At 30.6% G+C, this 21,733-nt stretch overlaps 1 protein-coding gene across 3 annotated transcripts in view; it reads left to right on the top strand.

Moving 5' to 3' along the window:
* The window catches only part of LOC127729901 (choline transporter-like protein 2), a 59,211-nt gene extending 39,653 nt beyond the window's left edge, over positions 1-19,558 (top strand). For 2 of the 3 annotated variants that reach the window (XM_052237833.1, XM_052237832.1), the window contains 8 exons: positions 386-562; positions 2,180-2,308; positions 3,917-3,986; positions 5,678-5,751; positions 7,962-8,032; positions 8,749-8,837; positions 11,923-12,007; positions 12,643-19,558. In XM_052237833.1, coding sequence (XP_052093793.1) covers positions 386-562; positions 2,180-2,308; positions 3,917-3,986; positions 5,678-5,751; positions 7,962-8,032; positions 8,749-8,837; positions 11,923-12,007; positions 12,643-12,764 — 817 coding nt within the window. In that variant the 3' untranslated portion in view covers positions 12,765-19,558. The remainder of the gene's footprint in view (positions 1-385; positions 563-2,179; positions 2,309-3,916; positions 3,987-5,677; positions 5,752-7,961; positions 8,033-8,748; positions 8,838-11,922; positions 12,008-12,642) is intronic. The other variant, XR_007994891.1, reaches the window with a different exon arrangement.
* Positions 19,559-21,733: the final 2,175 nt, after the last annotated feature.

Genomic DNA, 21,733 nt, shown 5'->3' with positions numbered 1-21,733 from the left:
CAAATTCAAATTGTTAAAAAAAAAAAAAAATTTTCTTTAATCAGTATTACAAGTTGAATTTGGCTGATTTATGAAGGAATGTGAACATGTTGACCTCCAACAGTGTGGTAAAGGGAAATAAATCTTGCTCAAACTATGTCAAGCAAAAACTATCATTAATAGAAAATATGATGTAAAACTTATCAAATGATCACACTTCTATCACTGTAATTCATTTCGATATTTGATGGAAGGATTTCCAATTGCAAATTAACAAACTGAATTCTTTGTAACGGCAAAATAGAGAAATCTCCTAGTGTTAACATAATCAAAACTCAGATTTTCATCAATAATCTATGCATATTACTTGAGATGGAAAATATATGGGTGTTTTTGTATTTTTCAGATATATAATACCACTTGAGGTGTTTCTACTGTTCATGTTTTTCTGGTTAATGAATTTCATCATAGCTCTAGGACAGATGACATTGGCAGGAGCATTTGCTTCATACTACTGGGCAGCCAATAAATCCAAAGATATACCTACCATGCCAGTCTTGTCTTCATTTTACAGATCTATCAGGTAAGATACTACTGGGCAGTCAATAAACCTAAAGTTATACCTACCATGCCTGTCTTGTCTTCATTTTACAGATCTATCAGGTAAGATACTACTGGGCAGTCAATAAACCAAAAGATATACCTACCATGCCTGTCTTGTCTTCATTTTACAGATCTAGCTATCAGGTAAGATGCTACTGGGCAGTCAATAAACCTAAAGATATACCTACCATGCCTGTCTTGTCTTCATTTTACAGATCTAGCTATCAGGTAAGATACAACTTGGAAGTCAATAAACCTAAAGATATACCTACCATGCCTGTCTTGTCTTCATTTTACAGATCTATCAGGTAAGATACTACCGGGCAGTCAATAAACAAAGATATACCTACTATGCCTGTCTTGTCTTCATTTTACAGATCTATCAGGTAAGATACTACTGGGCAGTCAATAAACCCAAAGATATAACTACTATGCCTGTCTTATCTTCATTTTACAGATCTAACAGGTAAGATACTACTGGGCAGTCAATAAACATAGAGATATACCTACTATGTCTGTCTTGCCTTCATTTTACAGAAATATTAGGTAAGTTACTACTGGGCAGTCAATAAACATAAAGATATAACTACTATGCCTGTCTTGTATTCATTTTACAGATCTAACAGGTAAGATACTACTGGGCAGTCAATAAACATAGAGATATACCTACTATGTCTGTCTTGCCTTCATTTAACAGATATATTAGGTAAGTTACTACTGGGCAGTCAATAAACATAAAGATATAACTACTATGCCTGTCTTGTCTTCATTTTACAGATCTAACAGGTAAGATACTACTGGGCAGTCAATAAACATAGAGATATACCTACTATGTCTGTCTTGTCTTCATTAACTTATATGCCTGTCTTGTCTTCATTTTACAGATCTAACAGGTAAGATACTACTGGGCGGTCAATAAACAAAGATATACCTACTATGCCTGTCTTGTCTTCATTTTACAGATCTATTAGGTAAGTTACTACTGGGCAGTCAATAAACCCAAAGATATCCCTTATATGCCTGTCTTGTCTTCCTTTTACAGATCTCTCAGGTAAGTTATGATGCTACATATGTGTTTGTTCACTTACCTCCGCAACATTGCTTAACCCTGATGACTGAAGTCAAACAATTTGGACTACCAGATTCAATTTGTAACATAATTCTGAAATTTCAGATTACTTTAAAACTTCTCTAAAGTCTTGAACTGTAAATTTAAAAATTATTGTGTGCATTTATTATTGCAAATTTATAGGAATGGACAAAAATGTGAGATTAATTTTTGAGATTTCAGGAAAATCTGCATACAGATATCAGAATGTGAGTTCTTGTTATTGCGATACTCACCCTGCTGCATTATTCATATTAATAAAAAGCTCACAATAATTTCTGAATTTACTGTACTTTTCTGAAAAAAATTGCCTATTTGAAATATCAGTCTTGAATACTACATTTTGAAGAAAAAAAAACACAATATTGCCTATTGGAGATATTTATAAAACAATCTACTATTAATCTAAGATTCCTAAATAATTATTATTAAATACACTACATTTTAATATGTTATTACTTTATACATTAATATCTCTCTGTGTTTTAGGTATCATTTAGGATCATTAGCATTTGGGTCTTTAATCATTGCTATTATCAAAATGATTCGTGTTTTGTTGGAATATATTGACGCCAAGCTAAAGAACTCAGAAAATCCAGTCGCCAAGTTCCTTATAAAGTAAGTTCAATCAAGTATAAGTTCTTCCTGGTTTGTAAAAATTACATATCAATGCTTCAGTAAAGTGCCATTGTAGAATCATGTACTCTTTTAATATAAACTAAAATTGCACATATTATAGTATATTTTGCAATTTGTTAATGGTGGATGTGTGTTCCAATTGAGATTTTTACCTCACCTGGCCCAAAGGGCTAAATAGCTATTCTCATCACTTGGTGTCCGTCGTTGTTGTCCGTTAACTTTTACGAAAAATTTCTTGTCTGAATCTTTATGGCCAAATTTAACCAGACTATGCCACAAACATCATTGGAGTATCTAGTTTAAAAAATGTTTCTGATTACTCCGCCTGCCAACCAACATGGCCGACATGGCTAAAAATAGAACATAGGGGTAAAATGCAAGTTTTGTCTATTCGCCACTATAGATAGAGAAAATCTGACAGGAACAGAAATGTTCAGAATGTTGAAATCTGACTTCTGCCCATTTACATCAAAACTGTTAAACAACTTCTTATAGGAGTTATTGCACTTAAATGACAATTTTTACCAATTGTTGCATTTTTGCCCATTACCGTAAATTGGGAAATTTTGGCGTCGGGATATTTTGGCATTTTTTTCTCGAAAGGCATGTGTTTTATTTTGGTGTGTGTAATTTTGGTGCTTCGTCTAATTGATATGTTTAATTTTGGAACAACAGTAGTGAGCAAGCTTATTCATATTTGCCTTTATTTACCCGTTTATTGACAAAATATCATTGAATTTCTCAAACTAGAAACATGACAAAGTTAACTTAATAAAGGAATCGCATACGGATGCAATTGCAAATATGTCCGTGTATTGTGGTTCAAAGCTGAAAGAAAAAATGAAATAAAATCTTAAATACTTAAATCACTTTTTAAATAGATTTTTATTTTTTTTACAAATATCATATGAAACAAATTTTAATCATCTCTATAGCAGTACATGTTAATCTATTGACGATCAAGGATTTAAATTTTAATCCTTGTGCCTCAGGCAGTACATGTTAATTAATTGAAGATAAAGGATAACAAGGAGTTTTGATATTCTAATTACCAATAAACATCAACATCGTCATAGGAAAAATAGCGATAAACAGATTATCATTGGTCATCTCAACTCGATTGCTTTTCTCACTTTCGCCGTACTGTCTTAAGTGAGAAAATCAATCTTGTTGAGATGACCAACGATAATCTAATAACATACAATGTTATAGAGTGTCCCTTGTTGAAGATGCACACTAGTAGAGTGACACAGGCACTTTAAAGTCTGTAGTTTAAATTTTGATAGCTTGTTTATGGGAAAACATTGACATATATATGATATCTGAAGTAGTTGCAAATTGGATGCCCACAAGTAGGAACCAATTTAAACTTTAAAAATTGTAGTTGCAACATACACTTTTTAGAAATCCAAGTTTGACATTTTGATTTATATATGATGCACAAAATGGTTTGTTGCCATGCTTACTCATCAGATGTGAAATTTGGGTGTTTTGGATTTTTTTTAGGGGGGTGGTCTTTACTATAAATCAACTCCTGTAGGAAAATTTACATGTTAAAAGATTTAATTCACTGATATCTTTTTACAGGTGTATGAAGTGCTGTTTTTGGTGCTTAGAGAAATTTATAAAATTTCTTAACAGGAATGCTTACATTATGGTAATTATATACAGATTAGAGAGGGTTTTTTTTGTTGTTGCCACCACAGTAGAGACTTTTAGGTTTCCCTTATCCAACATACCCTCATTTTCCAGTGGCAGTTCAAATTTCTCGCCCTTCAAACTGATAGACCTGACTTTCAGAACTTGCCTTTCATATTGTTTATGTGTGCTCATTCTGAATATGCATAAGATATTTGCCACTGCATGCCAGAAAAGAGAACAATTGATCAGTCATAATATTTTCCCTAAAAATTATGAAAATGGAACAGGAAGTGAGATCACACAATTCTGTTAAACTGTACTACTTTGTAGCATAACAATACTGTATGTTGGTATGTTGTAAAAAATTTTAATTTGTTATCTGATGTAATGCCACTGACTTGAAAGAATTTGAAGTAAAAAATGTTGATATTTTAAGAAATGTAATAAAATAAAAAGTAAATATAAAAATAATGAAATATGGTATGATTGCCAATCAGACACCTATCCACCAGCAACCAAAAGACAGAGATGTAGACAACTAAAGGTCACCGTACAGCTTTCAACAATGAGCAAAACCCATACCATATGATATTGTTTTAAATTATATAAAGGCGAAGGAAAGAGTGATTAGCAAATAATAAATATAATTTTAGTTTGGAGGTGACACAAAATATGAATGCCATTTTTATACGACCGCAAAAAAATTTGCGGTCGTATATTGGTATCACGTTGTCGTCAGCGTCATCCGAAGACAGTTGGTTTCCGGACAATAACTTTAGTATAATTAAATAGAAATCTATGAAATTTAAACTCAAGGTTTATAACCACAAAAGGAAGGTTGGGATTGATTTTGAGGGGTTATGGTCCTAACAGTTTAGGAATTAGGGGCAAAAAAGGGGCCCAAATAAGCATTTTTTCTAGTTTCCAGACAATAACTTGTTGAACGGTGTATGTATCTCTCTGAAATTATACCACAAGTTTCCATACCACAAAGGGATGGTTAGGATTTGCTTTGGGGGGTTATGGCTCAAACCGTTTAGGAATTAGGGGCAAAAAAGGGGGAAAAACAAGGGTTTCCTGGTTAATGGACAATTACTTAAGACAATTTAAAAGCAGTATAAGGGAGGTAAATTACCTCAGGTAATCCCAAAACAACGTTTTGATTACCTCCCTTACACTGCTTTAAAATTTTGTATAAAGAAATGTTGTATTGTCTTGAGATGATTAGCTGTCAATTTATTTTTAGAAGTTACTATTAAGGAATATTAATTTTAGCCAATTCGCAACAGCAAACTGTTTTGCACAATAGCAAAAAATTGAATATAAATTCAAATCATATAACCAATTCTAAGTTCTTTGACTACAGTTATTCTGTGTCAGAAACCTATTATGTGTCAAATATTTAATTACAATCCAAATTCAGACCTGTATCAAGCGCGAATATTGTGTCCATTTTTGCCCCAACTGTTCAGGGTTGGACTTCTGCGGTCGTATCCAGCTGCGCTTGGCGAAGCAATTTATTTCAAATGAAATACATTTTTTTTTTCATTGCATATATGTGATAAATTTATATAAATGTGTCAACACAAACACAGTTATTGTCAGAAATTAAGTTGTTCTCCCTATGAAAGAAGACCCTCCAAACTTTCTCCAGGATTAGCCTTTAGCATACTGTAAGTTTCAACTCTACATTTTGTATTTTTACAGATAGCAGTATATGGTAGAAGTTTCTGTCCTGCAGCAAAAGATGCATTCTTTTTAATATTTAGAAATGTTGTCAGGTAGGCAAGATATTTATCTGAAACTACTTACAACTGATCTACTTGAGTTTGTATCCTACTTGGTGCATAAAAGTAAAGTTCGATTGGTTGTTAGCTAGTTGAACCATGAATTCTTTATTATTTATTGTAAAATGCACTAAATAACTGGTTCAAACAGTTTTTACAGTCATCCTTTTGTTACCTGTCTAGTGATATGATTGGCTAGTAATAGCGTTTGTTACTCTTTCAGTAGATTGTATTCAAAGAAATAGTTATTTCATGGTCCACTGGCAAACAACCAAACCTAACTATTGGTCTTTGTAAACACTAATGTTATTTTTTTTGGAAATTTTATGCATAATGGTTTCCAATAAAAATCAAGATTTGGGGAAAAATTTTACCATTTTTATACGCCCATTTATGGGACGTATTATGGTATACCGTTGTCCGTCTGTCCGTCCGTCGTCAACATGTCGGACATTAACTCAAAAACACTTTAACCAATTTGCATAAAACTTTGGTGAATTGTTTATATCTATTGACGTGAGCTCCCTTTCGTTTTTTATAAATTTTAGATTTCATGTTTCCGAGTTATGGGGTTTTATTCATTAAAAAAAGGGGGATTTTCCAGTTTTCGGACAATAACTCAAGAATGCTTGCACCAACTTGCAAGAAATTTTGGTTAATTGTTTATATCTATTGACATGAGCTCCCTTTGGATTTTTATAAATTTTAGATTTTACGTTTCCGAGTTATGGGGTTTTATTTATAAAAAAAAGGGGGATTTTCTAGTTTTCGGACAATAACTCAAAAATGCTTTCAGCAGTTCTCATGAAACTTTGATGAATTGTTGATATCTATTGATGTAAGCTCCCTTTAGAATTTTATAAATTTTAGATTTTACATTTCTGAATTATGGGGTTTATTCATTAAAAAAGGGGGGATTTTCCAGTTTTCAGACAAAAACTCAAAAATGCTTTCAGCAATTCGTATGAAACTTTGATAAACTGTTTATATATATTGATGTAAGCTCCCTTTAGAATTTTATAAATTTTATTTGTTTATAGTCTGACAACAGATTTACTAAGCATTGCACAACAGCACAGTGTATTGCACAACAGCAAGAAATCTTTAATTGAATATAAATTCAATTCATATAACCAACTTCAAGTTCTTTGACTACATTTATTCAGGAACCTATAATAGATGTATGTCAAATATTTAATTACAATCCAAATTCAGACCTGTATCAAGCTTGAATATCGTGTCCATGTTTGCCCCAACTGTTCAGGGTTAGACCTCTGCGGGCATATCCAGCTGCGCTCAGCGAAGCAGTTTATTTTCCATGCTGAGACAACTGATTACTTTTGCATATGGTTGGATTAGTTAGTTATTTGATTATTTAGAAATGGATATACAACAGTTTCATTATATTTTCATTTCTTATTGATAACAGATCATTATCATAATTACTATTCTAATTGTAATATCAACTTGTTACACAAATGTGAATAAATAAAGATGTTGAGAGTATATGTCAATGAGACAGCAACCCAATGATGCAAAAAACCAAAAAGACATCTAGAGGTCAACATATTGTCCTTAAGTGACTACAACATGTCAAGCTCTAAAGAGGGGCGTAAAGGGGGGTATCTGCACGGAAGATTGCAAAATAAAATTGCCATTTCACAATGAACAAACAATTTAAAATTTCTTGCACGTTGATCTTTTTACCGATTTCATGAAACACCGTGATAAAACGAACCTTTTTCACGGCTGCATGTGAAATAAAAATGGTAAAACACGTTGCACGAAAATAACCCTTTACCACCCTCTCTAAACACCCCAAATAAAATAAAAGTTGCGAATAAATTTTAATAACTTAACAGTGGGACAAAAGGCCATACATCTTTATCAATAGATTTAACTCATACTGATTATCAAAGATCTATCACTAACAACAAATTTTCCCAAAAACTAAAAACATTAAGATAAACACTGGTGAGGTTCCTGAATTGGAACAGGCACTTAAAATGTAACTTGATTAAACCTGCCTTCTTTAGCTCACTTGGCCTGAAAGGAGTCAAAAGTCTGTAATATGAAAATAGTCTATTGTAGGATCAAGAAATTGTTTTCAGTTTCAACTGTGTAATCTATTGGTTTTTATGGAATATATCAAAAGGGTATTTGTTATTCCTATGTAAGCCTGAGTAAGTTTTACTCTATTACAGGGCCATGGTTCTTGACAAAGTCACAGATTATGTATTGTTTATCAGCAAACTGGTGGTCACAGCTGGTGTTGGTAGGTTATGTAATGAGAGAGAAAAGAGACAAAAAAATTAGACACTATAAAATACACCTCATGATATACAAGATTAAACCTAGCATACACTCTATGTGCATTACTGTTATTAAAAAAAATTAAAACTTTTGAAGGGATCTGACTAATTTTTAATTGTTATAAGAAGAAGAATGGTTCTTGATAAAGTCATAGATTATGTACTGTTATCAGCAAACTGGTGGTCACAAAAAACTAAAACTAAAATACTGAAAAAACTAAAATACTAAAAAAACTAAAATTTTTTTAGTTCCAAGGCAAAGTTGATTTCTTTACAGATTATCTCCCTAAGCTTTATTATTATCTGGTACCAGTCATAGTAAGTAAAGATCAATCAGTTTTAACTGATATACTTGGTTGTTGTTATATGTCAATACAGTAGTTCTTTAAAGAAAAAAAAACACTAAATTCTGGGTAAAACAGGAAACCAAAATTCCAGTTAAAACTTTTGATTAAACTCAAGTTAATGCATTGATTACAACACTTTTTACCTGTTTTTCCACATGCCATATATAAAGAGGCATGCACTGTACTATGACCCCAATATTATTAGCACACATATTTAAACTTTGATAAAAACAGTAGGAATAGCTGAACATCTACTTCCATATTCATCCAAAACTACAACAGTGTAATTTCTGTGTTGACATGCATATATCGAATTGTTTTATATCTTTCAGGTGTGGGTGCATACTTCTGGTTCCAAGGCAAAGTTGATTTCTTTACAGATTATCTCCCTAAGCTTAATTATTATCTGGTACCAGTCATAGTAAGTAAAGACCGATCAGTTTTAACTGATATGCTTGGTTGTTGTGTACTACTTCAAGATAATTAGAAATAAAGCTTCATAAAATGTGTGAATATGAAAGAAAGGCAATGTGGGGCAAATGGATATCAAACAGGAAACCAGCTACACATACATGTATGTAGGGGTTATAACATGGCCTTCAATTATAATCAAATGTCCAACTATATGGAGAGCTTTGAATTAACTTCCAGGTAGGTTTTAGTTAGTTTAGGCAGGTTGTTACAGCTCTTCTATAAAAGCATGCAAAGCAAACCTTTGCTTGCTATGTTTAATTGGATGTTTGCAAACAATAGGAAGGCGGAGTTTCAGTCTGTTTTGTATATACTGGAATTTGATTAGACAATAAAAATTGACATACAATGAAGTTAATGTTTATTGTCCAATCAAATTCCAGTATATAGCTATATAGTAAACAGACTGAAACAGACTACCTACCTTTTGTTTACAAACATCCAAACAAACATAGTAAGCAAGTTGATCAAAGGTTTGCTTTACATGTTTTTATACGACCGCAAAAATTAAAAATTTTTTGGTCGTATATTGGTATGACGTTGGCGTCGTTGTCGTCGTCGTCATCTGGCGTCGTCCGGCGTCGTCCGAAGACACATTGGTTTTCGCACTCTAACTTTAGTTTAAGTGAATGGATCTCCATGAAATTTTACCATAAGGTTTAATACCACGAAAGGAAGGCTGGGATTGATTTTGGGGGTTATGGTACCAACAGTTAAAGAATTAGGGGCCAAAAAGGGGCCAAAAATAAGCATTTTTGTAACTTCCAGACAATAACTTGTGTGTAAGTGTATGGATCTCTCTGACATTGTACCACAAGGTTCCATATCACAAAGGGAAGGCTGTAATTGATTTTGGGGGTAATTGCCTCAAAATTTTAGGAATAAGGGGCCAAAAAAGGGGCAAAAAACAAGCATTTTTCTAGTTTCATGACAATAACTTGTGTGTAAGTGTTTGGATATTTCTGAAATTGTACTACAAGGTTCCATATCACAAAGGGAAAGCTGGAATTGAGTTTGGGGGTAATTGCCCGAAACGTTTAGGAATTGGGGGCCAAAAAGGGGCCAAAAATAAGCATTTTTCTAGTTTCCAGACAATAACTTGTGTTCAAGTGTATGGATCTCTCTGAAATTGTACTGCAAGGTACCATACCACAAAGGGAAGGCTGGGATTGAGTTTGGGGGTGATGAATCATGAGGGGGTTCAAAAAATTTGGGGGGGGGGATTTTTTTCTTTTCTTTTTTTCCTTTTTTTTTTCTTTTAAAATTTTCCATTTTAAGTTGGTTATTTCTGATTTATATTTAAAAGCAAATAATAATGATATGGTAGGAGATACACACCAAACAGGATGTGTAAATTATTATGTAATAAGTATTGTGCAATAGCAAGAAATTTTCAATAGCACAGTATTGCACAATAGCAAGAAATCTTCAATTGCACAGTATTGCGCAATAGCAAGAAATCTTCAATTGCACAGTATTGCGCAATAGCAAGAAATATCCAATAGCACAATATTGCGCAATAGCAAGAAATTGTCAATTGTACAGTATTGTGCAATAGCAAGAAATATTCAATTGCACAGTATTGTGCAAAAGAAGATACTTCGTATAAATTGCTTATTTCTTGATCAATTTTAATGGGGTTTTATTCTTGAATTCTTGGGGTTCTTTAATATGCTGAATCTAACTGTGTATTAAGTTTTTGGATTTTGGGACCCGTTTTTTAATTGGTCCACATTGAGGTCCAAAGGGTCCAAAATTTAACTTTGTTTGATTTCATCAAAAATTGAATTATTGGGGTTGTTTGATATGCTGAATCTAAACGTGTATTTAGATTCTTAATTTTTGGTTCCGTTTTCAAATTGGTCTACATTAAGGTCCAAAGGGTCCAAAATTAAACTTAGTTTAATTTTAACAAAAATTGAATTTTTAGGGTTCTTTGATATGCTGAATCTAAACATGTATTTATATTTTTGATTATGGGCCTAATTTTCAAGTTGGTCCAAATCGGGGTCCAAAATTAAACTTTGTTTGATTTCAACAAAAATTGAATATATGGGGTTCTTTGATATGCTGAATCTAACCATGTATTTAGATTTTTGATTTTTGGGCCCCGTTATCAACTTTGTCCACATTGAGGTCAAAAGGGTCCAAAATTAAACTTTGTTTGATTTCATCAAAAATTGAATTCTTAGGGTTCTTTGATATGCTGAATCTAACCATGTATTTAGATTTTGGATATTGGACCATAATAGGTGAATGTCCAATTTAAAATTTTTAAGTTCTTAGTCCACATTCATTCTGTGTCAGAAACCTATGCTGTGTCAAATATTTAATCACAATCCAAATTCAGAGCTGTATCAAGCTTGAATGTTGTGTCCATACTTGCCCCAACTGTTCAGGGTTCGACCTCTGCGGTTGTATCAAGCTGCGCCCTGCGGAGCATTTTATTATAGAAGAGCTGTAATGAATTGAATAGTCGACCCAAGATCTAACAATTTATTAAAAAGGCTCATTAACGTACTTTCAGAGGTATAGTTGATGATATAATATTCTCTCCCTTTGAAACACCAATATCTAGATGTTATGGCAGGAAAGATATTTTAGCCAGTTTTTTTCCATGTAGGAAATATTTAATACTAGATAAAGCAATCTTACACTGAAACTAGCCAATTCTGACAATACTACCGCTTGAAAATTGTACAAAATTTAATTAGAATATGCATCTTATTAAAAGTCTTCAAATGATTAGTTTGATCAGTCAGAGTAAAACCTGTGCTTGAAAATGAGTGAGATTTTATATATTTTCTTGTTAGATTTTAACTTTTGAAGAAAAAGTCCTGGATCTGTAAAATTTGTGCAAGAGCATGAAAAAAATGTGGAAGGCCTGATTTTTGTGCCTTTTCATTCATAAGTGTAAGCAGTCCTGCTTTCCCTAAACTAGGCTCCAGTTTTAATGTGCCAAATTTTTATATCAAATTTGAGGATGAATGCTTTCCATTGTCATCTGATGTTTAATCTTACTTTATTTTTTACAGGTTGTAATAATGGGAACATATGTAATAGCAGCCACTTTCTTCAATGTATATACCATGGCAGTTGATACACTGTTTCTATGTTTCTGTAAGTATTTTTATTGTTCGGATTTGGTAGAGTGATGTTGGATTTGTTTTTGAAGTTATTGTGTGGTTCCCCTTTTACCAGAATTTTAGAATCTTTCATTTTCCAATTTTCCCTTTTTTAGTTTTTTTTTTTTTTGAAGGAGGAAATTTCGCTAATAGAACATAATAATCCCAGCCCTCCCTTTCAGAAAAAAAAATGGTTTGTTCCCTAATGATTTTAGATTTTTTATGAGCTTTCAAAAGTTCAACTGATATAAAAGCAATAATGTTAGTTAATAAGTTGTTTAGATAATTGAATATGTTTTGGATATTGAAGTATAAAATGAAACTCATCTTGGATAACATTCATGGAACAAGTTGAACAAATTTTATTTTAACTTTTCAACACATAGAAACACCTAGTTTCAATAAATAGATTTTGTAATGATATTTGTTAATTAGTCAAGAATCTTCTATTAGAAGAAGACTGTCTTAAATAATACTAGTGCTTTATTCCAAAACACAACATCTTAAAAAAATACACTGCTGGAAATGTCAAACTTTTCATGCAGTTCTTGTTTTACTTTGTCAAAATTTTTATTTTTTTACAAATTTCACAGACTTTTATCAAAAACAATAATATCTTTTATCTTATAGTGGAAGACTTGGAAGTGAACAATGGCGAAGATAGGCCATATCGTATGGGTAAAGGATTGCAGAAATTATTGTCAAAAAAGAATAAGAAATATAAAGAACCAGAGGAAGAAAATAGAGCTTAAATGGCAAAATGTGAAATCCTGAAATTTACTGTGTGAATGGCTAAGGGCAGATAAGAACTTATAATATGAAAGATAAATTGTGGAAATGTTACTTTCACAAAAGGTGCAACACCAATTATAAATTAAAACTTTTTTTAGGTTTTTTTTCTTCTTTTTTTTGATAGAAAAGCTGTTATGAATACTTAAACTTTTTCAGGGGCGAAAATATTACATTTTCCCATTCATTATTCAAACCATAATCAAGCCAGTTGAATTGAATTTTACTTAACAAGGAAACACCTTATTTTTGTCATAAATTCAAGTCTGCATTTAATACACTATAAATTTTCAAAAGAGAAGAGATTTTCCAGTTTGATTTTTTCTCATTTTTTTTAATTCAATGAAAAGAAAATGTAGAAAATGCAATACCACTGATAAAATAATGTTTAATGTGATGAACATAGGAACATTTAAAAATACTTAAATTATTAGATGTTTTGATAATAAACCAATCTGAATCCATGAGCTTTTGTCTTATTTAATTGCTGTAAAATTAGACAATGCTTTAAGGATCTATTGATAAAAGTTTTCATCCAATAACATGCTTTCCGTGAATCAACTTATGTTTTTCTTTCTTTTTTAGAATCAGTTGTTGTTATCAAACCTACTGAGTCATACTATGACAATCAAACATATATTGAAATATTTACCTCATTTAGTGAAATCCTTGATTTTTATCAACAACAAAATTTGTTTTACATTTTTAGCAGTATTTCTTCAAATCAAAATACAAAATGAGATTCTTTATAAAAAATATATCATAATTTTTGTGTTAATCAATGTACATTACAGTCAGAAATGTAATGCATGATAAACCTTATTTGTACAATGTATATTCAGAAATGAATGTTATAATAGCATTGCTTACATCTACTTCATTTGAACTTTGATAGATAGTTGTCTCATTGGTAATCATACCTCATCTCCTTATTTTTATATTGAAGTGACTGTTGTCTAAATGTCATATTTATTTGGATACATATTTTAATTTTAGTGCTATCAAAATAATCAATGCAAATGTTTCTAATTCTATGTTTGACAAATACATATATAGTATGAGAATGTAATGTACATATATAACAAATAGAACTAACTTGAAAATATATTACAAATAGAACAAACTGTACATATATTAATTTTTATTGTTGTAATTTTATATGACATTTCAGCTAGATAACATTAATAGAAATTGTAGCTTAAGTTTGATGTTAAAGCTTCTTACATTTGGTAATTTGTTAAAAAAAGTAAAAGGGACCAAAAGTGACTTTTTTTTAAAAAAATCATGCATTTTGATGTGGAATTTTAATGAACTATGAAGTTGAAATTAGAAAGTGATAGTGAATTTGGTTAATCTATTTCAGCAAAAGCCATATTTTTATATTTTTTATGCAAACAATAAGAATATTTTTTTTTAAATATTAGTTGTTGAAATCTAGATTGCTTAGACATTTGACTCCCAGTCTTCCCGAAAAAGGGCATTATTTGCAACAAAATTGTCATATTTTAAATTGATTTTAGAAATTTGGCCTTACAATAGGTAACCTACGGTTCTCTTATAAAATCATTGCAAGGTCTTTTACCTTCAGACAGTATTGCAAAATCACAGCCCAGGGCATCAGATTTATCTAGTCCCCATTTCATACTGAATTGGCTTTATTTATACCTCCTGCACAGGAAAACAGATATCCCTCAGCCTTGGTCTTACTGAAGAATTGGGTTCCTTGTGTGTACAGTAAGGACTGGCTTTCCTCAGCTGCAATGAAATATCTATATGTTATGCCATACTTTGTGACTTTTTTACATGAGGGTCTGGATTGGGTTTACAGAATAGAGAATAATGGGCAAAAAGTGCAGAATAAAGGGCAAAAAAAATAAAGAATAGAGAATATTGGGGTGCTTAAATATAAAGAATAGAGAATAATGGGCGAAATAGATAAAGAATAGAGAAAGATAGTCTACAAAAATGAAGGACACGCCTTCCAGACCCCCTTACTTAACAATTGTGTCATGATGCTGAATCCAGCATATTTCTTATTGTCTCATTAATAATTTAATAAATATTGACTTCATGTACATTCCTTGCTCAATGTTTGTGATTTGTTAACATGTATTATAGCAAATTGTGATGTGTCTATATATAATATGTATGTGCCTTGACTACTTGTCTTGTTTACCGGTATATTTTTATTATGATATTTTTAAGTTGAAATTAACAAGATATTTTGAATATTTGTACTTTAAAATCTTTTTGAAATTTCTACTTTTCTTTATTTATCTGTCAACACAATTTCTAGAAATCCATATGATATTTGATATTTATTTTTTTTTTAATGGATAGATTTTGGCAAAAAGATGTTTGTATAGAGTTATGTCTAACTTTATATATGGCAAATGTTTATTCTTGTATTTGTACTGTACCTACAAATATTCACTGTTATAGTAAGTGTATGTGTATTTGTGAAAATCAATTATGCATATGTTATGTCTTATATATTTATATAACCATTTTTATATTGACCATGAAGTATCTAAATCATATGTTAAAATGGGCCCAAAACATCAAGAAATGCATTATTTCAAAAGCATACTGCTTTGTTATACTTAAGGCATCATGTTGCTTCGTTAAAAGGTGCCATGAACAAATTATCTCCCTTTTTTATACTTTGATTTTTTTTTTCCAAACTTCTAATGAAAGTCATTCATCAGAAATTCAAAATTCCTATCATCAAACATGAAAAGAAATATTCTCGCAACACTTCAGATGCACATTCAAAGTACAATTGTTTTGTAAAGGATTATTCCAAAAATGCCCTCATTGCATCAGTCTGCTCCCTAGTACAGAAAACTTAGTAAGTAGCACATATGAGATTTTTTTTGGGGGGAGGAGTATTATAGCAGATATAATTTTTGGGTCAACCCATTTTCTAGCAACCAAATTTAATTTAAACTTATTGTAAGTTATTAAAACTGTTGTTAAGTGTTGAAATCAATACTGTTTACTAGACACCATTTGTGTCAAGTATCTTACCTTCAATTTATCTGAGATTACCAAGAGGAATTTTGGTTTAAAAACACCATCAAATTTTTAAAAGCTTTTGATAAGATTAAAATAGAATTGACTGCTTGCGAGGAAATTGGTTGGCACATGAATAGGTTCTGCTATAAATATAATTGAATCCAAGATCTGACAGAAATCCTGGTGATTTTTATTTTCTTTATTTTTTATGTATTATTTATTTACACTTATATTGTATACTGAATCTAAAGAAATTCCCAGCATTTAGTGAATTTTTTTTTTAACTTATAATATTTTCCTACCTAGAAACTTAGTAGAAATTGAAGTGTAAACAAATCAGTTTCATTTGTTTTGAGTAGTATTTGAATTATTGAGCCATGGTAGCTCCAAGAATTTAGCTTAAAGGTCCCTGGATTATGGGCATTTTTTTTTTGTGATACTCAAGCCTTTTACTACAGAAGGAATCGGCCAATGAAATTTCTTTCATTTAAATTGACCCATTATATTTTTATATATTAGATCTGAAAAAAAAATAAGTGTGTATTTATTATAAAACTAATTATGATGTAAAATTAAAACTATGATATTAAATTGTTATAAAATACTACTTATTTATATTTTTGTTTACATTCAATTATATGCATAATAATTTGTAAACATACTCTCTAATTTTTACATTTTTGTAGATTTAAAACTCATTACAGTAAAGTTTTTTAGCCATCTGAGATTGAGGCAAATAGTTGAAACAACTAAACATTTTGAATTTTTTATGTTGATATTTGTGATTGTTTTATTTTTGCATGTTTTGCAGCAACTGCTCATTTGTGCAAATTAAACTACGCAAAACCTATATGAAACATTTTTATTATTGCTAGATATAAGAAACACAAAACAAATTTTAAAATCTAAAGTGGTTGCCAAATTTTCACAACATACAAATAACTGATAATGATATTTGACATATTTATCAGTTGCCTGTAAATGTATATCATATAGGTTGGAATTATTTGTGTTTTTGATCAGCTGATACTGCACACATTTTACAATTAATCACAACTTTGATTCTGATGAGGCAGAAAGGTATTACTTACTAACATTTTTGTTTGCATCTAGTTTTTATATTTCTTATTTTAATGTACACAAAAAATAATATACTGCTGATGATTTTACAACCATTTTGTCTATTAAATTCAATTTTTGGTAGGCTTACAATGACCTGAGAATTAATCTCGCATGGCCATATATGTATGAATATGAATGATACAACGATATTTGTTTAGCATAATCGTGCTTCTTTTGATTTTTTCTGATCTTTGTTGATAGTATTCCATTGCAATAATGAGTTAATTTGTTACATAGACATGCTACCCAAACTCTTTCTTGTAATAATGTGTGTGGGAAACTGTTCCTAGCAAAAATGTTAGTTTTTATGAGACTGTGCACATCATTTCAATTCAGAAATTTTAAATTTTTTTAGTGATGAAACATGAAGAAATTCAAATTTTGCTTAGCATAAAAAAACTTAACTTTCAGAAAGTAAAAAAATCCAAAATAGTTATTTGAATGGTTTGCATCAAATATGTGTTTGTGGTTTTTTTTACAGGTTTTTACTTAACGAAATTAGTTGTGATGATATCTTCTTGTAAATGAAATCCATTTAATATATTTTTATCTATTTTATTAATTTTTGATCATTTATTTTACCTTTCTGAAGATAGATTTAAAGTTATCATAAGTTAATATATAGTTGTTAATCTGTAATGGGTCCAAGTTCCAACATTGAAAAATAATTGAAAATATGTCAGTTGACTGCACTGATATGTATATGCATCCATGCATTTTGTTTCTATTACAACCAAAACCATACATGTTTTATGATTCATTTTATTTTTTTGTCTGGTGGTTTAATTTTGCATTTTGTCTATCACATTTTTTACAGTTATCGTAAGATATTGAAATTAAATTTGCTCTGGAGAAACCGGTTGACTCTGATAACTAAATCTTGTTGATCTTTCCTGTCCATGTATCACTCTGCTAAAAAATTAGCACATATTTCACAGCTTTTAAAAAACAAAAAGGACGTATAGTTCCTTACATGTTTGGTCTCATGTGGATAGTTGTCTCATTGGCAATTATACCACATTTTCTTATATTTATCTTATTAACTTTGACCTGAATTATCGACAACATCATAATGTTTGACATGGCGTTGATAAGTTTGACCCAAACTTATCAAATCCTCTTCTGGTGTGCTGGTGAAATAAAGAAAAAATAATGTTTCATCGACAAAAACTTTTGTTGCCATCTTTGTCAAATTCACTATCAACTAGAACACCTTTCTTATTGGAGTCTTTGTTAGATTTATTTGTATGTTTGTTTGAATTTTTAAGTCAGTTGTGTTGTATGTCTGTGAAGTATGTTTACACAGTTTTGACTGCTGGATCCCAACTATTGTCACATTAACCTATTATGTCTGCTTGGGTTACTCATCTAATTTTTCTCAATATAAATGAACTATAAACAACTGCCATACAAGTTGTAGGTTTAGCTAGCTATAAAACCAGGTTTGCTGGTGAAATGAAGAAAAAATATTGTTTCAAAGACAAAAACTTTTTAGTTGGTGTCTTTGTAAAATTTACTATCAACTACAACACCTTTTTTATTGGAGTCTTTGTTAGATTTATTTGTATATAAGAATAAGAAGATTTGGTATGATTGCCAATGAGACAACTCTCCACAAGAGACCAAATGACACAGAAATTAACAACTAAAGGTCACTGTACGGCTTCAACAATGAGCAAAGCCCATACTGCATATTCAGCTATAAAAGGTCACAAAATGACAAATGTAAAACAATTCAAATGAGAAAACTAATGGCCTTATTTATTTACAAAATAATGAACAAAAACAAATATGTTACACAGCAACAAATTACAACCACTGAATTACAGGCTCCTGACTTGGGACAGGCACGTACAGAATGTGGCGGGGATTTAAACTCGTTTGAAGGTGCCAACCCTCCCCTAACCTTGGACAGTGGTGTAACAGTACAACATAAGAACAAACTATAAAAATATGTTGAAAAAGGCTTAACTCATCAGATGGATACAAATAGAAATACATCTAACAAAAACAAAGAGTGGATGTGGATTTTGTTTGAATTTTTTAGTCAGTTGTGTTGTATGTCTGTGAAGTATGTTTACACAGTTTTGGATGCTGGATCTCAATTATTGTAACATTAACCAATTATGTCTGTTTGGGTTCTCACCCAATTTTATTATTATAACAGAACTATAAACAACTGCCATACAAGTGGGGCGTTTCATAGCTAGCTATAAAACCAGGTTTAACCCACCACTTCCTTCGGAAAATGCCCGTACCAAGTCTGGAATATGACGGTTGTTTTTCACTTGTGATAAAGTTTGATTTTGTCAGTTTTTATGAACTTCCCTTTATTTTTGTTATTCTTTTTTTCTATTATGAAAAACAAAATAATACAATCTGATAAATGGATAAGCATATTTACATCATATTAATATTTTTAAATATCAGTTCTTAACACAATATGAAGAAAATTTTTTGCTATGCTCACTCAACACAAAGCTTCATATTGTGACTTGCTGCTGTTATTTCACTGTATCCATATGAAGGAAACTTGTTAATCTATGTTTAGATTTACATGAGTTTCATCTATAAAGCAATTCTCCTTTCTCCATTTGATACTTTTCAAAAAGTCTTGTTGAAATTAACATATTATTGTAGTAAATAAACCATTTTGTAAGACGTTGTTGCCACTGGCCTTCTTCAGTTTCTTTTATTATCATTCTTAACTACATGGTAGACATTTTACTTTCACAATCATTAAGATGTTATAGATAATCTTAATGATTGTAATCTTAATGATTGTGAAAGTAAAATGTCTACCATGTAGTTAAGAGTGATAATAAAGAAACTAAAGAAGGCCAGTGGCCCAAACATCTTACAAAATGGTTTATTTACTACAATAATTTAATATATGTTCATAATTGGAATTTTGACAGAAAAAAAATAGTAAAGATTCTAATACTAGAAAAAAAATAGATATAGAACAAGTATGGTTTTTGTTGTAATCATTTTTTTTTTCTTTAAATTGACTCATGCTTTTAACCATTCCTAAAGATGGTGCCATTTTTGTAATAAAGATATATCATTGGTGCATTTTGTTAGATCAAGACCAGGGACCAAGACGATGAAAGTTATTGTTGAGCTTTTGAACTGCTTTTGTTGATAATATTTTACATGATATATTTTGTTGTATTTAGTGTATGATATGCATGGCATAATTGTTGTATTTACTCTTGATATTATTTGTATGAATTGGACAACTACTTACATATAGTGTTGGTTTTTGGTTGGGTTTTGTTTTGGGGGAGGGGTGTACCATTTTGGTGAGGGAAAACATAATTGTTTTGTTTTTAATTGGGAAAATATAACAGTATTTTGTATACACACAAGTTGCACATATGTGAAATTGTTGAAAATAACCAATTTGCCAAAATCTGCAAGAAAAATTAATTGCCCTCACCATTCATCATTTTTTAATTACATGTACTTAATATATTGTTATCATCCAATAATCAATTGATCAAACTACCACAATTTAATAAGAATAATCAATTAATGTTGTGTTGTACAATATATTTTAAGTCATATAGTTTAATACTGTGAAGATAATTAACCAAACATATACTCAGATTTTTTCTGTCTTTGAATTAACAATATGTCTCATCTCATGTAGAAGTATATTTTTATTTTCTGTTTGTAGTCATGAAAATAATTATCCTATAGATATTTTAAGAATAGTCTATGATTTGAGTTTTTGGAAGGATGTTATTTTTTCCTTTTTCTTAAATAATTTTGAAGTTAACTAAAATAGTGAAAGTTAAAATGTGTGTAGTATGCTTTAAAAGTAAAATTGACATATTTGATTATTAGTTTCAATTTTTTTTTTGTAGTTTCTTAGGAAAGAAAGGATGTTATTTTTTATTATAATATTTTTTTGGCCCATTGTTTTTTTCTAATTGTTTTTAACGTCGGTTATTTGAAGAACCATTTAAGATACTACCATTTATATTTTCTATTAGTTCCTAAGAGTCAAATATATGTCCAGCCTCAAATCTGTGTCCAATCCTATATTGCATCATAGACATCACAAATCTGTTTCCTTTCTTTTCTCAAATCTGTGTCCTGTTCACCTAAGTTATGTGATGACGTTAGAATTATCAAAACGTCTTCCAGGAAAATGTTTTGTTGTCAAAGACATCAAAACTACTTTTTCATTCAAATTAAATAGCTATCAGTTAAGGTTATTCAAAAGTTCAAGCATGTTAAACTATGGGATTTGAATGCTTTAACGTCGTCACATTATATATGTGCCTGGCCCAAGTCGCATAACATTACTGAAAGTCTGCTATAATAAAAGGACATGGATTTGAGTAAACGATTGGCCATAGATTTGAGTGCACTGACATCAAGGGACACAAATCTGAGGAAAGGACACACCTTTGAGGCTGAACAAAGGGCCACCGATTTGAGTGCCATGACGTCACTGAACACAGATCTGCGGAAAGGACATAGATTTGACTCTTTTATATAAACATGGATTTATTTTTATTGGAATCTAATGTGCTGATCATTATAGGTAAAAAAATAAATAGTTTAATTTTCATATATCAATATTTCATAAAAGTTTGACTGGTTCAAATAATAGTTGAATGAATCAAGACCAACCTCTTTCCACATTAAATAAAAGTTATAATGTATATTTAAGATTTAAGGTGAAAAGACAAAACTCTTTTTTCTGTAAAAGCAGAAATTATTGCATGTATTTATTATTGCGATTTTTGAAGAATAAACAAAAATGCAAATTTAATTA

Source organism: Mytilus californianus, unplaced genomic scaffold, assembly GCF_021869535.1.
Source record: "Mytilus californianus isolate M0D057914Y unplaced genomic scaffold, xbMytCali1.0.p SCAF_2, whole genome shotgun sequence".
NCBI lineage: Eukaryota > Metazoa > Mollusca > Bivalvia > Mytilida > Mytilidae > Mytilus > Mytilus californianus.
Note: the sequence above shows the minus strand (reverse complement) of the source record. Positions and strands in the feature narration are given on the sequence as shown.